Source organism: Drosophila simulans, chromosome 2R (assembly GCF_016746395.2).
Source record: "Drosophila simulans strain w501 chromosome 2R, Prin_Dsim_3.1, whole genome shotgun sequence".
Lineage (NCBI taxonomy): Eukaryota > Metazoa > Arthropoda > Insecta > Diptera > Drosophilidae > Drosophila > Drosophila simulans.
The window spans coordinates 20,797,948-20,822,706 of NC_052521.2; the positions used below are offsets into that span (position 1 = coordinate 20,797,948).

General features: G+C 48.3%; 1 protein-coding gene across 9 annotated transcripts; it reads left to right on the forward strand.

Moving 5' to 3' along the window:
• The first annotated feature begins 1,944 nt into the window (after positions 1–1,944).
• LOC6735911 (high affinity cAMP-specific and IBMX-insensitive 3',5'-cyclic phosphodiesterase 8) lies at positions 1,945–24,758 on the forward strand. 9 transcript variants are annotated; one of them, XM_039292419.2, is made up of 20 exons: positions 3,684–4,073; positions 4,742–4,881; positions 9,527–10,120; positions 10,184–10,268; positions 16,178–16,290; positions 18,477–18,533; positions 18,604–18,809; positions 19,004–19,063; positions 19,137–19,191; positions 19,313–19,411; positions 19,557–19,667; positions 19,741–19,910; positions 19,980–20,190; positions 21,295–21,435; positions 21,492–21,590; positions 21,648–21,896; positions 21,958–22,180; positions 22,245–22,402; positions 22,461–22,731; positions 22,793–24,758. In XM_039292419.2, the coding sequence occupies exons 3-20, from the start codon at positions 9,854–9,856 to the stop codon at positions 22,933–22,935; spliced, it is 2,718 nt and encodes a 905-aa protein (XP_039148353.1). In that variant the 5' UTR covers positions 3,684–4,073; positions 4,742–4,881; positions 9,527–9,853; the 3' UTR covers positions 22,936–24,758. The 9 variants fall into 9 exon arrangements, with proteins under 9 accessions (XP_039148352.1, XP_039148353.1, XP_044778437.1 ...); XM_044922502.1 differs by having other exon boundaries at positions 3,686–4,073; positions 21,268–21,435; XM_039292418.2 differs by lacking the exons at positions 3,684–4,073; positions 4,742–4,881 and adding an exon at positions 1,945–2,400 and having other exon boundaries at positions 21,268–21,435.
• Position 24,759: the final 1 nt, after the last annotated feature.

Below are 24,759 nucleotides of genomic sequence, written 5' to 3' on the forward strand. Positions count from 1 at the left end.
ATTAAAATTATTGTCCTTGCTCTACGGAACTTCTATTGTCTCTTCTTAAAGATGATTCCATGAGCAAATACTCCCTGTTTGTTTGAATTTCTGCACCGGCAGGCGGCATTGCTAAGTAAATGAATATTTGCCCCAGGGACTTAATTTGGGCAGATTGAATTAAATATCTTTGAAAACTTAATCCCCAACTAAAGTCCTGGCCGAGGACAAAAGAAGCAGCACAGGCGATTGTTGGGCTTCAATTTCCTGGTGCTGGCAACTCGCATCCACCGGGCCTAATTGAGTTGATTTGGTGTGGAATTTCAATAATTCCAATAGGGCCTGCATTCGGGATGCATTTGCGTTGCACTCGGCATTGGGTTTCCAATTAGGCAGCACATATCTGTGGTCTTCCTTGACCAAAACCTAGGCACCAGCTTCGCATAATTGGTTTTCCAGTGTGGCACATTAATTAAAATAAATGCCGATAATAAGGCATGCTTTTAACCCCTGGGTTCAGCAGCCACAATAAATTGTGAAAAAATCAAAAATAAATTATTCAAAGGGAGCGGGTCACGTGTTGAATGCTCTCAAATTGCCCCACTAATCAGGACCAAGGTCCGCGGTTCGTCCTGCCGCTCATAAATCGTTTGTATTCCGGCCCGGGCATTTTTTTTATATTTTATTTGCTGCCTTCCTCACAAAGGAAAGAATGGAAAACATTACAGAAATTAGCCGACTAGAATGGAATGGAAGGAAGTCGTCGCCGACGCCAGGGAAATTCATTTCTGTGTGCGCACGAGAATTCTGCCGTTCAGGCTCAAATTAAAGGCCAATAATACAGTAATAAAGTCGGCAGCCAATCGACCTATGGACCCCCTAAGCCAGGCCAAATCGAATCACCCAGACACAGGCACAAACGCACCTTGACAGGCCGCGCTTAAAAGTATTTATAAATTTTATATAATGTGCTGCCAGCTTCCAGCGAGCGAGATACATCGCATCCCCCAAGCGAAGTACAGATGCGGTGCAATTAATAGTTACATTACTTTACCTACAATTCTATAATATCAATAAACCATATTGAAAAGAGGCAAGTTAATAGAGAATAAATACTTTAATCAGCAGTCAAGTATCCAAACTACCTAGTAATTGCCTAGTAAGCAAGTATTAGAGCCCAAAAATTAACTTAAAAGTTTCGCTAGATGCACAGGACTCCTATTTTCCTGACCGCCACTGTGCGCATGAGGCATGTACTGTACATAAAGTACGACGGCTTGCCCTTTTTGGTGTCGAGCGGGAAGTAACCTCTATTATTTACCAATACAAACTAAGCTTTAAAAATAAATGTAAAATTACCCGAAGCGCCAGCTGGTCGAAGGCTGGGTGGCGGGTGGTCCTCCCAGGGGGGGTTCCCTTTGGCCCCAGACAAACATGTGTATAATGTGTTTAATACAACGATTGTGTGGCTTTTTAGTACCAGTGGCAGTGTGCCACACGCAACAGTTGTTTTTAGCGGGATGTTGCGGAGCATGAAAGCTGCTCCTGCAGATACGCAGATACGCTTGCGCGCTGGCGCGATTTGTTGCCTACTTTTCCGGGCAGGCCAGGTGATGCCGCTGCCGATGACCGTTTCATCCCCCTCGATGCGGACTCCGATTCGGATGCCACCCTTATCGGCGGAGCTTTTGGTATCTCAACATTTGGCGGGCATGCAACAAGCGTGTTGTATCTGTATCTGTGCCCGTGCCTGTATCCGTGCTCCTATCCGTATCCGCATCTGTTAGCTGTAGCTGTATCTGTATCTGTATATGTATCTGTATCTGTATCCGTGCGCAACATATTTGCTCAGCCTCAGCTGCTCCGCTGCTGCTCAACATAAACGCTCGGCTGGAGGCACGAAGATGCGTGACGAGCGGCACTCGACTTATGTACCATTTGGCACACTTGAGAGTTTTTAGTTCGGTTTCGGCAGAATTGATAGATACACGCAGCTCGCACCGCGCACACCACAGCCGTATATGTAGATATAGATACACACACACAGCCACACGCACTGGCACTGGCACACGGACACAGCGATTTCGTCCCGCTTTCTGGCCAAAGCAACCGACTTTGGCTTTGGCTTTAGCTTTAGCTTTGGCCCACATCGTGTCTATCTAGTGCCATCGGGCATCGGTTAAAGCCAGAAGCTGAACCGCAATCACAATCGCGGCCAGCACGCTTTTCCAGTGGGAAAACATTTCGGCAGTGAATGCACGTTGATTTTTTATCGGTCCGCTATCCGCAATCCGCAATCCGCAGTTGTGATTTGTGCTTTAACCCACAAACTGTCCACCGAACTGGAGTGAACGGAGGTCGTCGCACAGTTGCAGTGTTTTCCGGGAAGGTGGCCTCTAATCCTGAGGCTCTGCTGGGCAGGTAAACCAATACCCCACATCCGACTTAAAGCTGTGTACATTCCGGCCAGAGAAGTGCCATGAAATGGCTCCAATTTAAGAACAAATAATGGTGGCCGACGGCTTGTGGCGCCCAAGTTCGCCTCCTTTTTTGTGGTTCCTGGCTAATTGATAGTGGTGTCTGCAGTCGACCGATAGAGGCACTTGGCCTGGTCAAACACAAATGCAATTACAATTACCCAAAGAACAAAAACAGGCAGCAAAAATCCCATTGCTCATATAAGCTCATCAAGAAGTGCTCATGTGTACGTGCGCTCGCTACTAGTGTGTGTGTGCGTTTGTGTTGGTGTGTTGGTGTGCCTTTGCCGGGGGCTCAATCTCTATAAAGCTGGATTCTGGTTGCGTGCAGACTCCATCTGGAGTGTAAGCACTTGCCGGGGGCTCGGCGAACGAAGGAAAAGCCGTTAATGTAACGGCCACAACTGCGATCCTTCGTCCTGTCAATTCGCCTGGGCAGCTCCTGGATGGCAGCTCTTCAGCTGGAAAATCCCACCTCCAATATCCCATATTTGCTGGCTGCGAGCGAAAAGCAGTGGAGTAGTGACTCACGGGTTCGCGATTTATTTGGGTCACCTTATCTTACGATGCCATAAATGATTCATTGGCTTCCGTTATTATTATTTTAGTCCAGTCAGTCGTAATCCACAATGTTCTGCGGACAATTGTTCGGGGCGGCCAATTCGCCTTAATTATGTTTTAATTTCAGTCATCAAAAGATGCGGATTCGCAGAGTGTAGCTCCCTAGTTTACAGTGTTGTTACTTGATGAGAAAGTCCTCAATCGATGCGAAAAAAAAACGAAGTTATCTTTTATTTTTTTGTTATTGTGATATAGAACATTACTAATATACAAATGAGTTAAGCAAAGTTCTTTCCATGTGCGCCGTATATTATTCACTTTCTTTAAAAAGAATTTCTGAATAATGTTTAAAATACTATATCCTTTTAAGACATCTGAAAGCTTATCTTGACTTGAAGATACATTTGTTGCTGTAGTTAACTCAGTTAACACAGTTTTCCCCACTGTAAAGTTATAAGAGTACTAACTTGTTTGCTCTCTCAAAGTTATATTTAATAACAGCGGCTAATCATACAGTTATTACTTTACAAGCAAAGCTTTTCTTAAAGCTCTTCGCTCTCCGCGCTCACCGGCTCTCTCCGCGATTCTTCGGCTGTGTAGCTACTTCAGATTCTTTCGGAGCCAAGTGCAGATACAGATACTCGCGATCGTCGCTTGTCGCTCGCATTCGGCATTCGGACTCGCATTCGGATTCGGATTCGAACTCGTACTGGCACTCGCACGAATTTGTATCTCAGAGATTGTTTTAGTTTTAGTTTTCTTCCCCGCGATTCTTCTGTGTGTTCGCGTTCTTCTGGCCTGCCATTGCCATTGTTTCTGCTTCTGCTTCTGTTTCTGCTGAGTTTCGTATCGTAGCGTATCGCTGAGCGAGAAATCAGTTTGACGTTTTGCTTTGACAAGCAACCGTCGTCGATCGGAGATCGTGAATAGCGGACAGCGGACTGCGGATTGCGGATCGCGACGCGGATCGCGGCTGAATCTCGTGAATCGAAATCTTGGGCGTTCTGCTCTCCACTCCACTCGCCGCCGGCCGCCCCGAGCAGAGTTCTGAATTCTGTAGGAGTAGTATACCACCCAAGAGCACACGTTGCACCACCCGCTGACCGCCGAAAATTCGGTTATCTCCGTGGCCGCAATAATCGACAATCATATTCCCGATTTGTGATCAATATACATGTAGCGAGTGTGTGTGTGTGCTGTGCTGTGTGCCATATATCGGGGGTGCGTGTGTGCCGTTCAGATTGAGTGTTGGCAGTAAATGTGAGCCAATTGTATCTCTCAGATACAGATACGTTGGCGGTAGGAGCGTTATCGGCGCTACTGCTGCCGCTGCCATAGCCGCAATAGCTCCTACTACTGTCGTGACCGCGCCATTGTTATTATTTTTAATGCATTGAATTTGAGTTTGCAGCTTACAACTCGCCGTGTGGATACGAGTATATGTAGCTGGCTATGTGTATACATATTTTGCAATATCTTGTGCGTCAACGGCAACAGCAACAGCAACAACATCCGTTCTATGAACGTGACCCCCGCGCATTAAAATAAATTCTAATTTGTGGAAGAAAGAGCAGCGAAATGTTTTGTTATTGCGAAGAAGTGCTCGTGTGTGTGCGGCAATATTTATTATGAGAGTGCGTGTGTGTGTGTGTGTGCGTACTGCTGCCCACCCTGCCCACTCTGCCCACTCTGTGCTCATGTGTATTTGTTTAATTTATATCTAGAGTCTAGAGTCTGATATAAATATTAAAATAAGTATAAGAAGCGGCGCGCAGCTACGTCCGCCCGCCTATGTGCACAAAATATCACAAGCAACAGGCGGCCAAGCAACAACTACCAGCTGAACGACAAATTTTTGGTTTCGGTACGTCAACAGATAATGTATTGTATATGTACGGCGAGGTTGGACATACTACATACTACCACATTTTGGGCTGCGATTCGCCCAATTTGCGGCCCTCCTCTGCGAGCGAAGATACGAATCGCTAGGTGGGTGGGTTGGTTGGTTGACCAGCTCCCAAGGAGCACATGTATCCTTAAGATACACGAGCCAAAGCTATGGCTATACAGAGCCACCTTGGCGGCGGTGGCAACGTACGCCGTTCGTCCTCGAAAAAGATCGTTAAATCGAATGAAACGAAACGAAATGAAATGGAATGAAGCGAATAAAAGCGAATATTTTCATGCAACTGGCGTCGCAGTTTTCAGTTTAACTAGCCCACCTGACCGCCGCCGCCGCCGCCGAGTGACTTCTTATAGGCGCGACGCAGGCACATAAAAAGCGCTTGAAATTGGTGAGCAATGATGCCCATACTGGTCATAAACAATGGGAGAAATATCATTCCGTACTTATAAACAGGCGGCGATAAGTTTGCAAACTGCGTTCGCATTTCGCCATTCGTGTTTTGCATTTTGCATTTCGCATTTCGCATTGCGCTGCTGGCCAAAAATGTGGCAGTGGTTTCTATTTAGTCTCTATTTCGGCCACATCCCGCGTGGACTGGCCCATTTCGTCGATTATCTAATGGCTCCCAACGATATGAGCATGATTATGAGTACGGGTGTGTGTGCGGTTTCAGTACGTTTTCACTATCTATGCGATAGGCTGTCGCCCAATCAGTTGGCTGGCTTAATTAATTCCCGATTTTAACTGTTTATTAAAATGGATTGTTATTGTTGTGGCGTTGGCGAGGTGCTTTCGCAGCTATTGTTAACAGCAAATAAATCCGGGCTGCTCGCGTGCATACTGATTGGGAGTTTCCAGAGGGGCTCCACATTCCATCCGCCCGCCGCTCGACTGTTTACTATGACTGGGGTTATGCAATGCCACCCACTCCCGCTTCCACTTCCACTCCCATCCCCCACTTCAGTCAGCCGTAAACCCAAAGTGCCATGGTGTCTGCAGTTCGTCCAACTTTATGCTCAATGTGCCATTTCATTGTATCTGCATCTATGCATCTGTGTATCTGTGTATCTGTGCATTGCATTTGCATTTGCATTGTCAACTGGGGCAATCAGCTCCGCATAGCGCCCTCTCGTTCGCTCACGAGCACGCCGTCCCTGTCTAATCTTCCAGGTTGCGACACTTATTCCCTGCTCTCCCATTCCTCCATTTTGTTATATCTCACTTGAGATCGGCATTTGAAATGCAAATTCAGTCCCCATAGACATTGTAAGCAGTCGCAGATACATATAGGTCCTCCACACACACACGCGTGCATCTCGGAGTGTTCTTTCATGCTCGTTATTAATTAGTGGCGGTCCAAACATTCCGCCTGTAAGCGATTAGTAGCTGTTCCATTGTGAAGCCCCAAGGTCCGTGATCGCCAACGAATCTCGAGGATGCCACAGCCATGTAGCTACATACATATCTGACACTTGTGACGCACGTTCTGAACATGAAATTCGTCGAGAGACCACCCTCAAGGTTTTCCATCATTGGAGGACATATACGAGATAATAATGGGCCATCAAATTGTATATGGACTGCCCCTTTGGGCGGGGAGATCCATATTTGCAACACGTTTTCTTCGTTGCCACACTTTTTAATTGGTTTTCAGAACTTTTTCGATTGGAGGTTCAGGGATTACGCAGAATTTTAGTTCGTGATCAATTTAAATATAGCAGGTACACTCAACCTACAAAAACAAAAACAATTTAAGAGTCAAGATTGTATTTCTCGTTGTCGCATTGCGTAATTAACTCCTAACTGTTTTTTCTAGTCGTTAATTTGAGAAAAGTGTCTTGAAATATGGCAGGCCGTAAACTTAAATACTCCATTTCAACACCTGACTTCGAGTCAAATTAGGCACTAGTAATGGATCTCGAGTCGAGTCGAGTCAAGTGCACACATTATTCGGCACTTGTATACACATAGTTGTCGATCGGATTCCAAATCCAATTCCGATTCGGATCCGTGTGTGCATGCAATGTAAACAGAAAGCCGAAGCCAAGCGATCCGCAGCTGCAAAGTATCAGCGTGCAAAAACTATTAGATACAAATTCGCCAGAATGCGAATCCGAATGCGAGTGCGCCATGCTCCATGTTCATCATCTTTTTTGGTCTCGGCCAGCTTTTTCGTATATGGCCCGGCTTCGGCTGCCAAATACCTACGTTCTTGAGTACATATCGGTAATCGGTAGGAAATTCTATTAGGGGCTCTCGCACTCGCACACAGGCGTCCTGATGATGCTATTATCCGAGTGCCCACAAGCACCTGCATACTAATAGCTCCGGGCTGGGGCCAAGCATCCGTGACTGGCTGCATCTAATGAGTTGACGTTGCCGTCGACGTCGGGGACCGCTAATAGAATTTGGCACTCCTTGGCACTCGAGCTTTTAGTTGCATACCGAGAGGCGCCGCACAGGAGCTCGAGGCCCCGATAAAGTGCACAGCACGGCACAGCCTGGCAACGGGGCGGCTGAGCAATGCCAAGCCCCACTCGTCCCGGGGCGGCGGTAAACAAATTATGCTACGTTCTCGGCGTTCGTTATTTATTTGAAAACCTAAATGAGCCTGAGTGTATGGCGAAAGCCATTACTTGTTCATTTTAATATGGTCGGGCTAAAAATAATTTGTTTAAATCAACAAACAAACCATAGACTGATGTGTACGCGGAGCTGATTCTCGACATCTCTATTGTAGTTTTCACATTGCTAGAAATGTGGATGAGTTTGCTTGGAGCGGCATGGGATGCTGCACGGAGAAAAATGTAGGAGCAACTTATATATAAGCGTGACCTTAGCTGGCAAACTAATTTGGACCTTACTTTGAGAGCAAGGTCACACTGCACATAGATTAAAGGACCTGAGCAAAAAATTGGATTTCGGCATGGAGAAAAAACCTTTAATCATTTAAAATGCAAAGCACAATTTTCTCTGATATTAAAAATTCCAAATAGATGACCAATTTTAGTGACATATCTCTCTCTGTACTCATGTTGCCGTTCCTCTTCCTCCGCTCGCCTGTCTTCCTGTTGGTGTCTTCTGTTGTGACGCCTTTTGTCTTTGGCCCCAACAATGCAAACGGATTCAGACAGTGGGACGACAACAAGTGTCCTTATGGATGTGAATGTGTTTATGTACGAATGCAGATGAAAGACAGCCTTTCGCTTTAGCAAGTCAATCAACGTCGCCGGGGATAAGGACTATCTTTTCCCGGCGAGTCCCTTCGAATTGTTTTTCCTGCCCCAGAGAAGCGACATAAGACATTTCACTCGCAGACTTGATCTGTCGAGGCGTAGGGCTCCAATTGCCACTTGAAGTGGGTACGATTTTTGGTGACTAATCTGAACTGTGCTCGCTGGGTTCCCGTGCTCCGTGCTCCGTACTCCCAACTCCGTATCAGTTGATTTGCTTCTTTCGCTTTCGTTGGGGGTTTTATCTAAATATTTAAAATTGGCTAGCAGACACGAGCCAGCGACATAGGGTTTTTCTATTTGCCCCAAGATAAAGCCGACTGACAGCCGGAATGAGAACAACAGGGCGACATCGACATCGACATCCCCATCCACAACCCCATTCCCATCCCCCCATCCCCCATCCCCATTCCCACCGATGTCAGAGATATGTACCCGGCGCTGTATTATATATGACACCCACAAATCCCCACAAGTCAATTGTTTGATACGTGCCTCCGAGGGTTCAGACTATCAGGTTTCGTCAACTTTTCGGGACGCAAACTTAATATGGCAGACAGGAGTCGTTGGCGAATGAAAACGCAAATATAGCTCGGGCTGGGCATTATTCATATGCAGCGAGCTGGTCACGTTCAAGGGCCCCTGTTTTATTATTTTCTTCGTTTTATTTTCGTATTTTTCTCGCCTTGGCTCCAATAATCATTGCCAATATTTGGGCTTTTATGAATTTATAACAATCGCCAAGAGTTTTTGACAATTGTGCGGGTGCTCTGCCCATATTCGATGAGAGTTTCAATGAAACTGCAAAACGAACTGGCTTTCGTAATCGAGTTAAAATACCAGATATGCACTGCAGCGCGCATTTATCACTCTGGCTTATCAATGTCAATTAAACTAGTTTAACTAATTAAGCCGGGGATTATCAAAAAAGAGGAACGGGAAGGTCCAACGTTAATGTAGGTCAGTGCGCACTAGGCAGCTGAATATATAAAAGTTAGGGATTGAGGGATAGCTGACAAATCTAGTTACAGAAAAGGAGGTTCCATTAATGAGGCGCTTTTTAGGGCTTAATACGCTCAAGTTGAAGTGCAAGGTTTACATAAACAGGGTTATTTTAGAGCCTTCCATTATATTGTTTATATTTAAGACGGGCTGTTTAATATTTAAACAGAAAACTAATTAGCTAGGAAACAGCGGGTAATAAAGTTATATAAAATGTGTTGTTTGCTTGATTGCCTTTTTAATGGATTTAAGACCTATAGCGGACTTACGAAAGCAATTCAATCTAACATGCAAATCTGTGAACAAGCCCATTGCACTCGCCTGGTATTCCAATTAACCAACACCCACTTCGCTCTTCCCTCTTGCAGTTATCCGGATCATGTGACCAGTATCTCCGCTGGCCATCAGTCAATCAATCAGCAGACCGCAGCCCAAAAATGTTTCAATTATGTTATCGCCAGCAACAACGACATCGTCCAGAATCGAAAGCATCGAACCAGAGCAGCAGCAACCACAAGAAGGCAGCCGCACTGCCCAGGACGAAGGAGTAAGCCGTGCAATCCCGCAAAGGCCAATTCCGGATACGGAACCGGAACCCACTGCAAAACCGAAATCACAAGGCAACCAAGAGCAATTTAGCATAGCAACCGCAACGCAATCAGCCAGGCCAGGATCAGAAGCAGGACTTCTTAGCCATGGGCTGTTCTCCGAGTACTCTGCCCCCCGCCCCTTCCGCTGGTCAGACCGGCGAACGAGGATCCCTGCCGCTGGACGCCTCTGAAAAGGACGAGAGCCGCCTCTTCTGCATCAAGCTCCGGCGCAGCCGCCTGCGCCGCTGCAGCTGTGGGGGCGTGACCTTGCAGCCCCCCAGCGACGGGAACGGCAGCACGGCCGGAGACAACCTGTGCGGCCAGGTGCTCCTCAATCCGCTGCAGACCAAGAGCGAGGCCGACTACGAAAAGGTAACCCAATGCGCTCGGCCAGAGCCCCCGTACTCCCGGTGTTCACTTCTTGTCTTCCACCAGCTGAGCACCGGCAAAAAGGACTCGATTGTGACGGTGGCCGCCCTGGGCAACTTCACACACAGCGTGGTGCGACGGGCCACTGGAAGTAAGTAGAGACTAACTAACGCTAAGAGCTGCCCATAGTGGTAAGCTGATACGGAAGGGGCAACATCCTTTCATGCGCCGAAATAATCCGCCGCCTTGGTTCTCAAGAAGGGAGCAGCAATAGTTTGAGAAGAATTTTTAAAAGTTTGAATCATTTAATCATGGCAATTTGAAAATTCCTTGGATCCACTGAAAACTTCGATGGGTTAGGTTGCATTTTTGTAAAATCGATGAAAACACCTCAATGGAGCATGATATTTAAATCGCTTGCAACAATTAGTCTCAAATCATTAGAGCGCTTTGATATCATTTCTCTGCGTGTTTTTTGATATATGATACCTTGGAAGCATCATTTCCCTCCGTAATACCCTCTAAGGCGAGGAGTCGGTTACCTTCAACACTCAATAGAGAGGCTATCAAAGTAGATAAGGGCTGCGATTGAGGAAATCAGCTTGGGCTTCTGCTTCTGGTTCTGATTCTTCTAATCTGAAGTGAGCCTACTCCACCGTCAAGAGGTTCCGCTCTGCTGTTTGATAGTACTCGTAGTAGTGCTTATCAATGGGAATCTCAGAAGCAGTTGCACGTTTCCTTTTCTTCAGATTTTCTGATGATTTACGATGCTCCAATCTACTCAAGTGGCTGTCATAACTAATGCTAGATATACGTGGATTAAGACTGATTAGTAAATATGGGGTATTAGTGTTCTCTTTGACCTCTAATTTGTATGCAAAATTAGAATTAACATGACTTTATCATGGCGTGTGCTTTAAGTTCAAATGTAGGGTATCAGAAGTGCTGTGCAAGCTAACAGCTCATCCAGGTAACTCGATGCCAGACTCGTAAGAGTCAGCTGGCGCTTGTCGGGGATCCAAAGCGCAGCTGTTTTGTGTCGCCGTCCAATTAACAGATTCCCGCTCTCCGCCCCACTCTCACTCTCTCGCTCTCTCCGGCTGCCGCGTTCGGTGGAGCCGTGCCCAGAGAGCGCGTGAGCATCGGTGAAACTTGATCGTGCTCAGCAAACGGATCGGGATCGGATTGGGGTGGGAGAATCGGAGAGCCGGAGAGCGAGCTTCGATTGTCAAAGCAAAGCTCGCTCTTTCCGAGTGGCCGCAACAGCTGCTCCCCAGTTGCGGAGTCAGTTGCTGTAGATTCTTTCGCCGCGACGGTTGCTCGGTCGCAGTTGCAGTCGACGTCGCCGCAACATACATATGTGAATCGCAGTGCCTGTGCCATATAGAATCGGAATCGGCGGCTATATAGCCAGTGCAGAAGTAAGGCGCTTGATGCAAGTGCCAAATAAAAAGCAGAAGAGACTGCCAGCTGCAAACTGGTCGCCACGAATCGCCATCTAATGCAGCTGGAGTCGCTTGAATTTGGCCAAGTCGTGGCTGCGGCGCACAACATATATAACATATAACCCAGGGCCAACCAGTCGTCGATCCAAAGCGATTGCAATTAAAAACGCATAGAGCCGACTGAAAATCATGTACGCGCTGAAATTCGTTGGCTGCATTCGCCCGAGGTGGAAAAAAACAGCTTAGCGTGCTCTAAAATACAACAAAAGTGTGCATAGCCGCGCACGAATATAAAAAAAGTGTTAAAAATCAAAACAAACTTCACAACTAAGTGTGCCAACAACCGCGGCAGAAACAGCAAGTGTAGCGAGTAGCGATCTCTGGATAGATTTGGTCGGAGACCACCACATACGCAGATAGCCAGCTACGCAGATTCAGCCTCCAGCCTCCAGCCTCGAACCTCCCCCAATCCAGAGCCCCATTTTTGACCCATTGATGGGAGTAGGTTGCCCGAATAACGCCCTGTGAAAAAGCCTCAATTAATATGCAAAAATTCACATGACAATATCTGGTTTTCTGCCAGTCGCGCACAGCAGCCGTATAAGAACAGAAGGAGAGCGAGATCGGCATCGCAGTACGACGAACTCGCACTTCTCTTTCTGAATCTGAATCTGAATCTGAATCCGAATTGGAATCCGAATACGCATCTCAGTGCGAGTCCGATTCCGAGCCCGAGCCCCCGTAAACAATGGATCGCACACGGAATGGCGCCAAAACATCAATCACAGCCAAAGAAAACAAACCGAACGATCCGTCGACTCGACGCTACTCGATTCATTATAGGCGGCTAATCCCACGCGTCAAAGTTCTGCAGTTTATCAGCGTTCCCCATAAAATGGGAAATTGAGCGATGACGCCCGCGTAGTCGTAGTCACCGCGACTTTTGCGATTCTCGCAGGTCTTACACAAATTACGTATAGTTTAGCCGCCACGTGAAGGCATAGCAGGCCGATTAGATTACCGCCCCGAATAGAGAGTACTCCCTATCAATATGGGTTTCCCATTACCATACCCGCTCCTCTTGCGGCCATATGTCCAGTAGTCCAGCAGGCGGCTATCGCTGAGTCAAGAAGATCGGCCCAGATAGGCCCGGCTGCCCGATTCGATACCGACTTCGACCCAGGGCCACTCGGCCATCCAGCCAACCAGCCATACAGCCAACCAGCCATTGTAGCCCCCAGATGTAGATTGTGCACGCGTTGCGGCCTATCTGTAACTGTATCTGTATCTGGCCGTTTTTGTATCTGCATCTGGGCAAGAGTACCTGTATCCGAACCTGTGCCGTATCTCGACGCACACAGCCTAAACATCTGAATACTATGAGCAAACTTGCCTGATATTATCTTATCACAAATTAATTGGTCGCCATGACAACGGCCCAAGGCGCAAAAGGCCCCAAAACCGAGAGCCCAATGCGATTCGGCCAGCGGGACTGACCGGGAGCCCCTGCTAATCCGCTCATAGAATTTGAGTTGAATTCGCCAGTGCTTCTGGTTGCGATGGCATTGCACCTGCCTTTATAACGCTAAGCGCCTTATAAGCGCACCCAAAAGTATCTCACGGATTGCCAACAGCACAACCGTTAGCTTTTGCCGCAGCGCACATTCGCAGTCACCATCGCCATCGCCGTCGCCATCGCAGTCGCCAGCGCCATCATCGCAGTCGCAGTCGGTGCTCGCAGTCCACTGCCTCTGGCAGTTTGAAAATCCGTGCGAGAATTATCATCTGGCAAACAGTTCTTCATACCGGATTAGAACGGACGTTTCGCCCAGTCCGGCTCGCGTTTAATTCCATTTTCCATATTTTTTGGTAGCTGCGCCAGTTTGATTCAGGGTTTATCCCCCGCAATTTCGCCACTCGATCGCGTGTGGAAGTGAAGAAGTAGTGTTGCTCTCGGGCGGAAAAAGTAGATGCGCCCGCGATTCCCGCCGCTCTGTGTGTGACCCTGTACTCTGTACTATGATTAGGAGTGCGAGCCCAGGCAGTAAGTAACTTGGAGCACCAAGTACGCACTACGTGGTGCTGGGTCCAGTTTTTGAGGTGCTCCCGAAATGCAGAGACGTCAGCGGCTGCTGGCCGCCTTTTATCTAAACAATTTATCGATTTTCGCTTAGATTACACCATCGCCCCCATTCCGCTCCACTTTACTCCCCGGCTGCTCCGAAAAATAACAGCAACGATAAGATACACCCGACCCATTTGAATAAGCGCAAACATACTGTCCCCACGGATCCCGTCCGCTCGTGGGTACGGGCATGGGCATGGGTATGGGTATAGCTATAGCTATAGGTATGGGTATGTACTGGGCGCAGAGACCCGTACTCCCCACTTTCCGTACTTTCCCCGGCTAGTTTTTGTTTATGCCCCATTCCATCGGCTATTTATATTAAGAGCGCTGTGCTGCTCCGTGCGCCGTATCTGCTGGGCTGTGCGTATGTAGTGGTGTGCATGTGGGGCAGTTTATCATTACGCACTAATTGTGTGAAATCAATGCCGCAGCCAGATAAACAAACTGTTGCACATAAATGACAATTAGCATAATGCCACGAAAGTAATGCGAATTTGTGTGACTTCATTTGCAAAACACCAAGAAAAGCAGTAGTGCCAAGCGAGGAATAAATAAATAACGACGAGCACAACAGCACAAACAATGATAATTTCCAGCCAGCCGAATTTGGCTGGATCGGCGACGACCACGACCACCACCACCATCACCAGTGCCCATGTGAGCCAGGAGGGTTCCATGCCACTGCCGCTGCCCGTTCCCGTAACCATTCCCCTGCCCAACGCCGGCACTTGCAACTGCGGGGCAGTGGGCGTGGGAATGGGAATGGCCCTGGGGGCCAGACAGTGCCCATCTCCAGCCTTGGATCCGACGACAGCCACGGCCACACCCACGTCCACGACACCAGGCAGAGATTCATTAACGCGTCCGGCCTCCGAGTCCGAGCTGAATGTGGGTAAGGTTCCTCCGCCGTCGCCTCCACTCCGCTGGGGTCAAAGTGGAGTTTGATGATGCGGTTAACATGCGTGTCCACTGGGGACTGACTTGGGCTGGCCGAAATGATGATGATGATGCCCTCCTGCCAAGGGGTCTTGGCAATTAAAAATCAGCCTGAAAGTTTCTTCATCAACTTTTCATCCTTAGTAAATGTTGGCAGCTAGGCGAATTGCCACCAGCTTGTGCAGAAATTTAAAACTTTAGGCAACGGAGCAAGATGTGAAAAGTTATGATCGCATTCCCCAGAAGCAACTGCATGAAAATTATGCATTCAAGAAGTGGAAAACATTAAAAAGACGAGAGCTCAGTCCGCAGAGCAAATTTGGATTAGTGGGAATTAAATAGAGTAGAGGAGGAAACATAATTAATTAAAGCACAATCCACTAAACGTAGTTTAGTTGCAAAATGAGTGCTTAGCAGAAAATTCCTTTTTAATAATTACGTTCACAAAAATAATCTCGCAAGTGAATGACTGGTTATTGTGTGTACTGAAGGCTTCAATTGGCATTATAAGCTTTAAAATGTCGTAACACAAGTATTGTAAATAATTTAAATAATGCATACTTAACAAGAAAGCAGCCTGCCATGTGGATACTCCTTATCAACTCGGAAAAGCCCCCAGAACAAGACCCAAATGCCTCGTTGATAACTTTAATTTGCTTGCAGGGAATCCGCACAAAAGCCACGAACAAATTTCGTTACACAGAAAGTTTGTTTGGTCAATCATTTGGGGTCTTAAAAATTGTTTGGGCCTAAGCATACATAACTTGCGAGAAGCCGCAGAATTTTAATTTCCCCCAAACTTTGGCCAGGCAACTTTGCCTGCAGAATGCCTGCGAAGGTATGCCGGGCTCCAAAGCTCCAATATGGATTGAAATTCCCTACTTAAATATGTACACAAACTTTAATGCGCTGGGAATTATTGAAGGTTGAACAGGTCGATCAATTGGATTGCAAGTTTATTTTTCTTCTGCTTCGCCGAGGCAGCCTCATGTCCTCATGGCATCCTTTTCGCAGGATTCTTGTTTAGTTTGCTCGCCGCAGCATAAAGCAGCATAAAGTGGGTTGTTGAAGGCCCGACCTGTTTCTCATTAAGTGAAATACAATTTGTGCGGCTTAGTTCCTCGGGGGATCCCCCGTTCGGTTGACAGATAGGAAGAAGCCCAGGCTTGAGCACCGCCCCCAAGGACCTTTGTACCCTTTCGCCGGCACTCACACACACACACTCGTGCTTTATAAAGTGTTTCTGAAATGCCAACGTTTATAATTAAATAAAACGTGCAACAAGAGGAATTAATGTGCGTGCGTGTCCCTGTCAAAGTGTTGGTAACTGAGTGGTTGCCTATGTGTGTGTGTGTGTGTGTGTGTGTGTTTGTGAGCGAGTATGTTTGTGTGTGGTGACCATTCATTGTGATTGTGGTCGTGCTGTCGACAGCCCCCAAGTATGCAGCGATTGCCAGTCCCGAAACGCTCGGAAACGTAGCATACTTTTCAGGGAATTTTCCTCGCCTCCTAACGCTTTTCCCCTCTTCTTCCGTTTTCCCACAAACGCAGGCACAGGCACATCGGGCACCAGTTCATCCGGCGGGAACAGCCGTCCAGGTCACCGCAAGTCATCACTAGCCCTCGCCCTCACCCCGGAAGATGAGCCGATGGACGTCTACCAGGTGAGTCTGCCAATTCATACTGTGACCATTCAGTGGGGTGGTGGGTGGTCGAGCGATCTGAGCCACATGGCTGTTACGTCTTTTGATAAGGTATCTTATCACGGGCAACACAGTTTATATGGCAGCGGGCCGAGCGGAGAGCGTTGCGCTTTTCGGTTTACATTCCGCTTTAAATAGCCGCTCACCCACACCAGTGACGCGCGGCGTGTGTGTGAGTGTGTGTGTGGCTTGCCTATAAACAATACGCTACCAGAGAAATCAAATCAATTAACATTGAAGGTGGGAAATCAAAAGGCAAAGAAAGAGATTATACCCCCGATCGACGCGACTCAGTTCATTCCGTTTCAGTTCGGCGTTTGAGCGTCGCGAAGTCGCTTACTTTCGACCACGAAACCTGTGAATTATTCAGAACTGATTCCGCATTGAATCACCGATCGAGATACAGACAGCCGCAGATAGAGATACAAATACAGATACTGATAGAGATACAGATACCGATCTAGATAGAGACTGAGATCGAGATTGTCGCATTAGAGGACGGCGTGGAAAAGTTGGAAATGCCACTCGCGACGCGCCGCCTTTCTGTTCCCATTCGTATGTTCGCGGAGCTTATGCAAACAACTTGTTATTGATCTAAGACATTGGACCTCAAGTGGCGAGTGTAATTGTTTTGTCGCTGTCATTGTTATTGCGCTACGGATTGCTTCGCCCCACTCTCTGCGAGTGGCCAGTGGTCGTGGTCGAGTGTTGGTTTATAATTAGCAGAATGCGCAACTGCTTGCCAAAATTCAGCAAAGTCTTTCGCCGCAAGTCCTCCGCGAAGTCCTCCTCTTCGTCGGCCGGCCGAGAGAATCCGTCGAACGAGCCGGACTCTGATACGGAGCCGTATGCCGTAGCCATCGCGGCTATATCCGATCGGAGTGGAGATAACCGTAATGAAAGACCAAGACCGCTGCCAGATGACGATAGCACTCGCAGCCGGCTGATAAGCGCTGCTCATTTGGATTTGGATTTGGGTTTGGAATTGGACTCAAATTCAACGGCAGTGACGACCAACGGAGGCCTTCGGCCAAAGAGCGAGGGTTCCTGCCCGGAAATGAAAGTGGAAACGATTTCGGCGGCCACGTCTCCGCCTCCGCCGCGGCCTCTGCATGGCACTCCAGGTCCAGTGGCCATTTCCCTGCCATTTGTGGGACGGAATTCGAGTAAAACGCCCGAGGAAATGGAGCTGGAATACGAGGCGAATGTGGAGGCCGAAAGTCGTGACATAATGACCCCCCTGCGCCGCAACACAAGGCCGCTGAGCGTGTCCTTCGGCGGAGGAGGAGGAGGAGTCGGAGGAGGACGCAGTGCACTGCAGCCGGAAATAGTCGAGGCCATACGCAGCCTGGACGTCCCGGCCCTGCGCTTGAACAATCTGAGCTTCGACGGGAGCACAGACCAGAAGGGGGAAAGGAGTCGTGCGGAGGAGGAGCCCCTGACACCGGACCACGACCATGAGGACTCGGTGGTCCTTCGGCGCAAGGTCATCTGCCTGGAGCGCAAGGCACACAGTCTGTACGAGCGCCGATTGCCCAGGGTGCCGAAACTCCACCTCCTGGTGGCTGGCAAGAAGGGTCCGCCGACGGAGGAGGAGGAGTTCCGCACTTTCCAGGTAGCTTCCAGCACTCAGCTTTCGCAGGACCAACTTTTCCGCTCGGCATTGGCATTGGCATTGGCATGGCCATCAATCTGGCGCCTTAGCCGCGTCTTATGCCGTGTTGTGATACATTTCCGATTACATTTTCATTCCTCTGATTGACACTGAGCCCAGCCCACCTTCGCCGGATTTAATGTGCTCGTATTATAAATCTGCAGCGCACGAGCGTGCCACACATAAGTCAGAATCAGCAGCGAGCAATTTTATTTTAATTTATCATCATTTAAGCGACACGAACGGCGACACACACGCAATGGACCTCCTGGCTGGGGGATACATGTAGATACAGATATATATATGTATAGGGATACAGATACACAGATACGTCTGTACATACGCAATGCGAAGCCGGGTTAAGCCCTCTTATTTTGATGGCAAAGCCGGAGGAGCTGCAGATTTATATTAAATTTTACACGTTGTCTCACCTGTTCTGACACCAGCACCCCCACTCTCGTTTCCTCCCTTCTCTTTTCATGTCCCGATGCAGCGAAATCTCATGGACCTGAAGTATCCAACCGTGCTACCACCGAATCCCCCACTTAAGGTAAGCCCTCCTCGGACCACCTTGAACATGGGGCAATTCAATCAGTGCAATGGCTTTGACCCGCCCTTAGGCCCTCCTGGTTTTCCACAAGTCGGACAGCATCTGCGAGGCGATCACCGCGGCCTGCCAGCGCCACCAGCTGGACGTCACGCTGGTCAAGTCGAAGGAGGAGGCCCTGGACACCCTGCAGAAGTCGTACGCCACCGCCCAGTGCTACCACCTAATCATAATTGATGCGCGCTCCTCCAAGAACCTGGATGCGGAGCACATTGCGAGGTGGGTAGTGATAATGCTAGTGGTTGGGGCAGTAAGTGCCAGATGTGAAATGGGTTTCGGTCGAGTTTGGGCTCGGGCTTGGGCTTGGGCTTGGGTTGGCCACCAAACTTCTCGAAACTTTTCCATTTTCATAAACTTTTCACTTTGCTATAAAACTTGGCGTCTCCTCTTTTCGGTGGCTCCCGTCCCCACAGAACCATTCGTCACACACACGGCCACCATTTAACGACAATAATTGCAGTCTGCAAGAAGAGGTGAGTTCAGTGCTCAGTAGTTGGGCGCCAATTTCCACTAACGACTTGCACTTACGCCCGACGACTTTTGCAGTTTCTTCGAAAAGGATGATGTGCTAATTGCTCTATTGGACGCTGGCGTTAATAGAGTAAGTTTCCGTTAATTGCCCCATCGGAGGAAGGGCTCTGGTCGGGGGAAACGGCAACGGCAACAGCAACAGAAACCGAAACAGATGCTACAATGCCACCTTGTGTCTTGTGTATTCGCAGTGCGTAGCGGAGACGACCAACCTGGCCATGTGCAGTGTGGAACTGAAGCAGATACTGCACTCCATCATCCGGCCGCACAATGTCATGTCCACTCAACAGGTAATCTAGTTAATGCCCCACCGTCACTCGGCCATTCGCTTCTGCAAATTAATTCAATTAAATGGAAGCGTGCAAGCGCTGTCCTGCAGGCCAATGAAATTGTAAACCCGCTCTGTATGTACTCCCAATCCCTCCTCATCCCCAGGCCCTCTACACGGCTCTGCACCGGCTAAAGGAGGTGGTGCTCATCACGGACGACTTGCTGCGGATTCAGTACGCGAACCGTGCCACCGAGAGGCTGCTCAACATGCGGCTGGTAAGTGGGGCTGCGTGGGCGGGTGGATTGTTTGCGATTGCGGCATTAATGAGATTTCCGCGTTGGACAACAGGACGAGATCATTAGCAAGCAGCTGGAGGACATATTTGTGTCGGACCTCTCCACCATCAGCGAGCAGTGCAAGAACATCAAGGAGTTCGACGGCATCCTGACCGTGCGTCGCAAGAGCCAGGAGGGCATACCCATGCACGTGCGCGTTGTGCCGGTGGCCTGCATAGGCAGGTGAGTGACCAATCGTCCGCCGATGCCCCCGCTATCGAGCGAGTCTAATTGGCAATTTTGTACCAACAGCGCCCCCACGCACCTGATTTTCAACTTTGATGTGCCCGGCGGGCAGATGGACTTCATAGCCACGCTGCCGCAGCCCAAAGATGCGCCTCGGGGCTCCCTGCACTCGGTGCGGCGCTGCAGCTTTGATGTCCGCTCCATCGCCTCGGACGGACTGCGGAGGACGAGCTTGGCCAAGCTGACGTCGCTGCCACTGGAGGCACCCATCACTAAAGTATGACTCCGCTTCCGCACTTGGGTTGTGGCTGCAGCACGTTGCATCTTTGGGAGGGCTTTTGGGATTGCCTAAATTGCTAAATTGTCGTCCGTGCCTGTGCCTGTGCCGTGTGCCGTGTGCCTCTGTCCGTCCGTGCTCCGTCTGTGTGTGTGTGTCCTGGTGACCAGGTGTCCTGTCATGCCCCGTAGCATATGCAGCAATAGCAACGGCAGCAGCAGCAGCAACTGCAGCAGCGACAGCAATAACATTAGCAACAATATTTGCACAAGCACAGCACACAGACCATCCACACCCGCACCCCCGACACAGGCACCGACACACACTGAAATCCGAAGGCAAATGCATTTACCGGATTGGAGTAGTGCTGACTTTGACCATCGGTGTTTCGTGCTTCTACATACATATATGAGAAGGCCACGAGATGACAGCCAGCTCTCAGCTTTTAATTATCAAATTAGCCAATCAAATTTCCGCAATCGAATCGAAAGGGTTTAAAGCACAGCTTTGTGATAAGTGGCGCCCAACCAGGAACCTTAGTAACAAATGGCGCCCAACCAGGGACTTTTCGCTGGTGTAGCCTGAAATTAAAGACTTGCAAGCAGGAAGCACACTCCAAGCTAGACAAATGTATTTGACGTACATAAAAGAACCGACAATGGGTCATTTTAACCCACATTGCCCCACTGTTCACCCATTTGAGCTCCTAATTTGTCATAACTTAATGCCTACTAATCCCAAATTCAACAGTAACAGCACATCTAAGCCACCATGTTCTTACATTGATTCTCTTTTTATCTCTTAATTGTTATGTTCTCTTTTTTACTTTTATGTTTTGTGTACTCGAACAATGAACCAACTCATAAAAATATTACAAATAATGTACCAAACTGTTCGTTCGCACGTTCGCTCGCTCGCTCGAATTGCTCGCTGTGCGTCGCTAACCAAAATAAAAAAAAAAACCAAAAAAAAAAAATAAATGTACAAAACTCAAAACCAACAAACACAACCGAAAATACCAAAATCAAATCAAAACAAAATCAAACCAAACGCAACCACTGCGCACTCGCACATTAGATAATCAATTTACTATCACAAGTACAGGAGAATTGTTCGGCCGATGAGGCGCGTCTCATAGACAAGGTCTTGGAGTTCCTGAAGCGCGAGGGACTCTACAGTCCGCAGATGAAGGAGATACGAACGGACGATCCCATAGCCACCGATCTAATCGGTGCCCTGCTAACAGTAGGTCCAAACCCTCCTGCCCATGGGATGCACCTAACTCGAATTGGCTTTTCCAGGGTCCCAGCGTGTACTCATCGCGCCGCAGCTCGAATGACTCCATCATACGCACTGGCAGCTCCACGAGAACTGCCGCCATTGTGCCCGCCAAAATGAAGGTGGGTAGTCAGATCAGGGTTCTATTATCATATGTTGCTAAGTACAATGTCTTGCAGTCCAACCCCATTATCATGGAACTACTTGACGAATCTCTCAGCTGGGACTTTGATATTTTCAAATTGGAGGAGATCACCGACTACCACCCGCTGCTCTACCTGGGCATGGAGATGTTCCGCCGCTTCGACGTCTTTGCCACCCTGAACATCGATGAGAACGTGTGCAAGGCGTGGTTGGCAGTGATTGAAGCCCACTACCGCAAGAGCAACACATATCACAACAGCACCCATGCCGCGGATGTGATGCAGGTGAGTTGCTCGAAGTTAATCCTTGCCTTAACAATCTCATAACATTCGTATTTCACCACAGGCCACTGGCGCATTTATCACCCAACTAACCAACAAGGATATGCTGGTGATGGATCGCATGGAGGAGGCGACTGCCTTGATCGCCGCCGCCGCCCACGACGTGGATCATCCTGGTCGCTCATCCGCCTTCTTGTGCAACTCCAACGACGCCCTGGCCGTTCTATACAATGATCTGACAGTGCTGGAGAACCACCACGCGGCAATCACCTTTAAGCTGACACTGGGTGAGTGTCTTCCTAAATCGGTTAAACTCACTGTAACTCATGTTATGTGTGCCCATACTTTCAGGCGACGACAAGATCAACATTTTCAAGAACCTGGACAAGGAGACGTACAAGTCGGCCCGCAGCACCATCATCGACATGATCCTGGCCACCGAGATGACCCGCCACTTTGAGCACCTGGCCAAGTTCGTGAGCGTCTTTGGCGGCGAGGAGCCGCGTGATGTAAGTCCCCATACAAAACACCTTAGGAAATCAGTTAGTAAATGTTTTCTATAACCAGCACAACCCCCAGACGGATGAGGAGACCTCCATACTCATGCGTCGCATGCTGATCAAGGTGGCCGATGTGAGCAATCCCGCCAGGCCGATGCAGTTCTGCATCGAGTGGGCCCGCCGCATAGCCGAGGAGTACTTCATGCAGACGGACGAGGAGAAGCAGCGCCACCTGCCCATCGTGATGCCGATGTTCGATCGGGCCACCTGCAGCATACCAAAGAGCCAGATCGGCTTCATCGAATACATCATACAGGACATGATGCACGCCTGGGAGAGTGAGTTCCAGAGTGAGGTAGATCCTGCAGAGCAGTAACTAATGGCTTACGTCCTTTGCAGGCTTCATCGACATGCCGCAGCTGATCACTTACATGCAGATCAACTACTCGCAGTGGAAGAAGTACGACGAGCAGGGCGTCAACACGCTGACGGAGATCATGGCCAAGCAGCCACCGGTGGGCAAGATGGCGAACTCCAAATAGCATACGGCCTTCCGGAGATTGTTCTCGGGTCTACTGAAGCCTCTGCCGGCCCAGGCGCCAGGTACCTCCACGATTGGCGAGAACGAGATGGAGGACGTGCTCTAGTGACGGCGTCGAAGGTCCTGCGACGTCTGACTCCGGACCCGCAGTCTCTCGGCCTAATCCTCCCACTGAAGTCGCAGCTCATCACGGCTTGAAGCCCACCCGAGGCCACCCGCTCCCCGGACTGCCCCACACTTATCTCTGAACGGACCAACGGACTGGGGGCGGGGTCCCGGAGTGGGCGGCTGGCTGGCTTACGAAGTGGTGCCCTGAGCGGTGTCACAAATGCGGTATCATGCAAAGCAAACTAACTAAGGCAAACAAGTAAACAATTATTGGGCTGGACTCAAAATTAAATGTTTAAGATGATGCATCACAAGAAGCGAACTTTCTATTTCTATATAAATATATATACCATGTGAGTCTGTGTGTGCGTGAGTGTGTATGTCCCTCCATCTCCATATAAATGTGTATGTGTTTAGGCTAACGAAAGCAGACTTGCAAACTAGCATGCTGTGCTAGCAAGCTAGCAAGCTGGCAAGAAGTCCCACAGCATATTGACCAGATCATATGGCGTGCGCTCCACTGTACCTGGCAACGGTATAATGTATAACAGTATAACGGTTTTGGCGACCGTATAGCGGTACTACCGACCCAAGTGTTACAAGCATGTAGTTCTCTCCCATCATGAAGACAATCTCTGTTAAATACTGCGAGGCCAAGTAAATATAGTTTAATTGCTGTCCAAGTCAGATTCGCAATCGGATTCGGATTTGGATTTGGATTCGGGTTCGGAACGAGCACGAGGCCATAGCATAGATGAAGACTATACATATATACATATGCACATGCGGGCGAGATCGCGGCAAGCACTATACATACATACTATCACTAGCGACTAGCCGAACGGCTAACTAGCTAACAACTACAAGTAAAACTGAAACAAACTAATTCGAATCCACTCTTGAGACATATGAAATCCTATGGGGCCCCTTTTACTACCTAATTATCTAGTTACCTACTTTCCTAACTGAAGAAAAACGCGAAACGATGAGCTATCCTAACTAATACTATTAATGTTGTTTAGCTTTCTAAGCATACGGTATGAGAAATCAAACTAAACGCAAATGTTTACCAATTAAGTGAAATCCTTTTTGAAATCTTTTTATCTAATTGACTGAACAAATTACATATACATATATAAACTAGATCTATTAATACGAGTTGATAATACGTTCTTGTTATAACTAAAATGAAGAGATGAAATGGAAAAGCAAAATAATATATACAATATACATATATACAATTTATACAACTTTTACGAAGCATATTATATATATTTATATATGTCATACGATATCGGCATTCATTCACAGAGTTACAGTAATTTGTATGTGTTACCAGGTGTTAATCCGTGCTTCAGAATGTTTTGATAGAAGTTATATACACGTATACAAGTCCCTCTGTCGACCTCCTGAGCTGGAAACCCCCACCCACATCCAGTCTGCTCCACCCGACCAAAACTGACCACCCAACCACCCAACCACCCACCAGCCCACATTTTCCGTTCCCACACGTTCGCATCACTATCACTACTGATGATCGCATTAGGTCGGAAAAATCAAACTGAGCGATAGGAGAATATAAATGTATTTGCATATTCAATGTTGTTAATATGTGTGTGTTTCAAATTGAATGTATTGGATTAATCGCGTAAGTTACAAGAGCGCAAAAGTTGAATAAATAAAGCAAAAGCTGCTAGTAAAGGCGAAAACAATTTAC

What these genes read in the sequence shown, in the direction of transcription:
- LOC6735911 (XM_039292416.2), top strand. Translation starts at nt 17,057, where the DNA reads ATGCGCAACTGCTTGCCAAAATTCAGCAAAGTCTTTCGCCGCAAGTCC. An exon ending in GCGGCGAGGAGCCGCGTGAT is followed by an intron (nt 22,403 to 22,460) that starts GTAAGTCCCCAT and finishes TTCTATAACCAG; the next exon opens with CACAACCCCCAGACGGATGA. An exon ending in CATGATGCACGCCTGGGAGA is followed by an intron (nt 22,732 to 22,792) that starts GTGAGTTCCAGA and finishes CGTCCTTTGCAG; the next exon opens with GCTTCATCGACATGCCGCAG.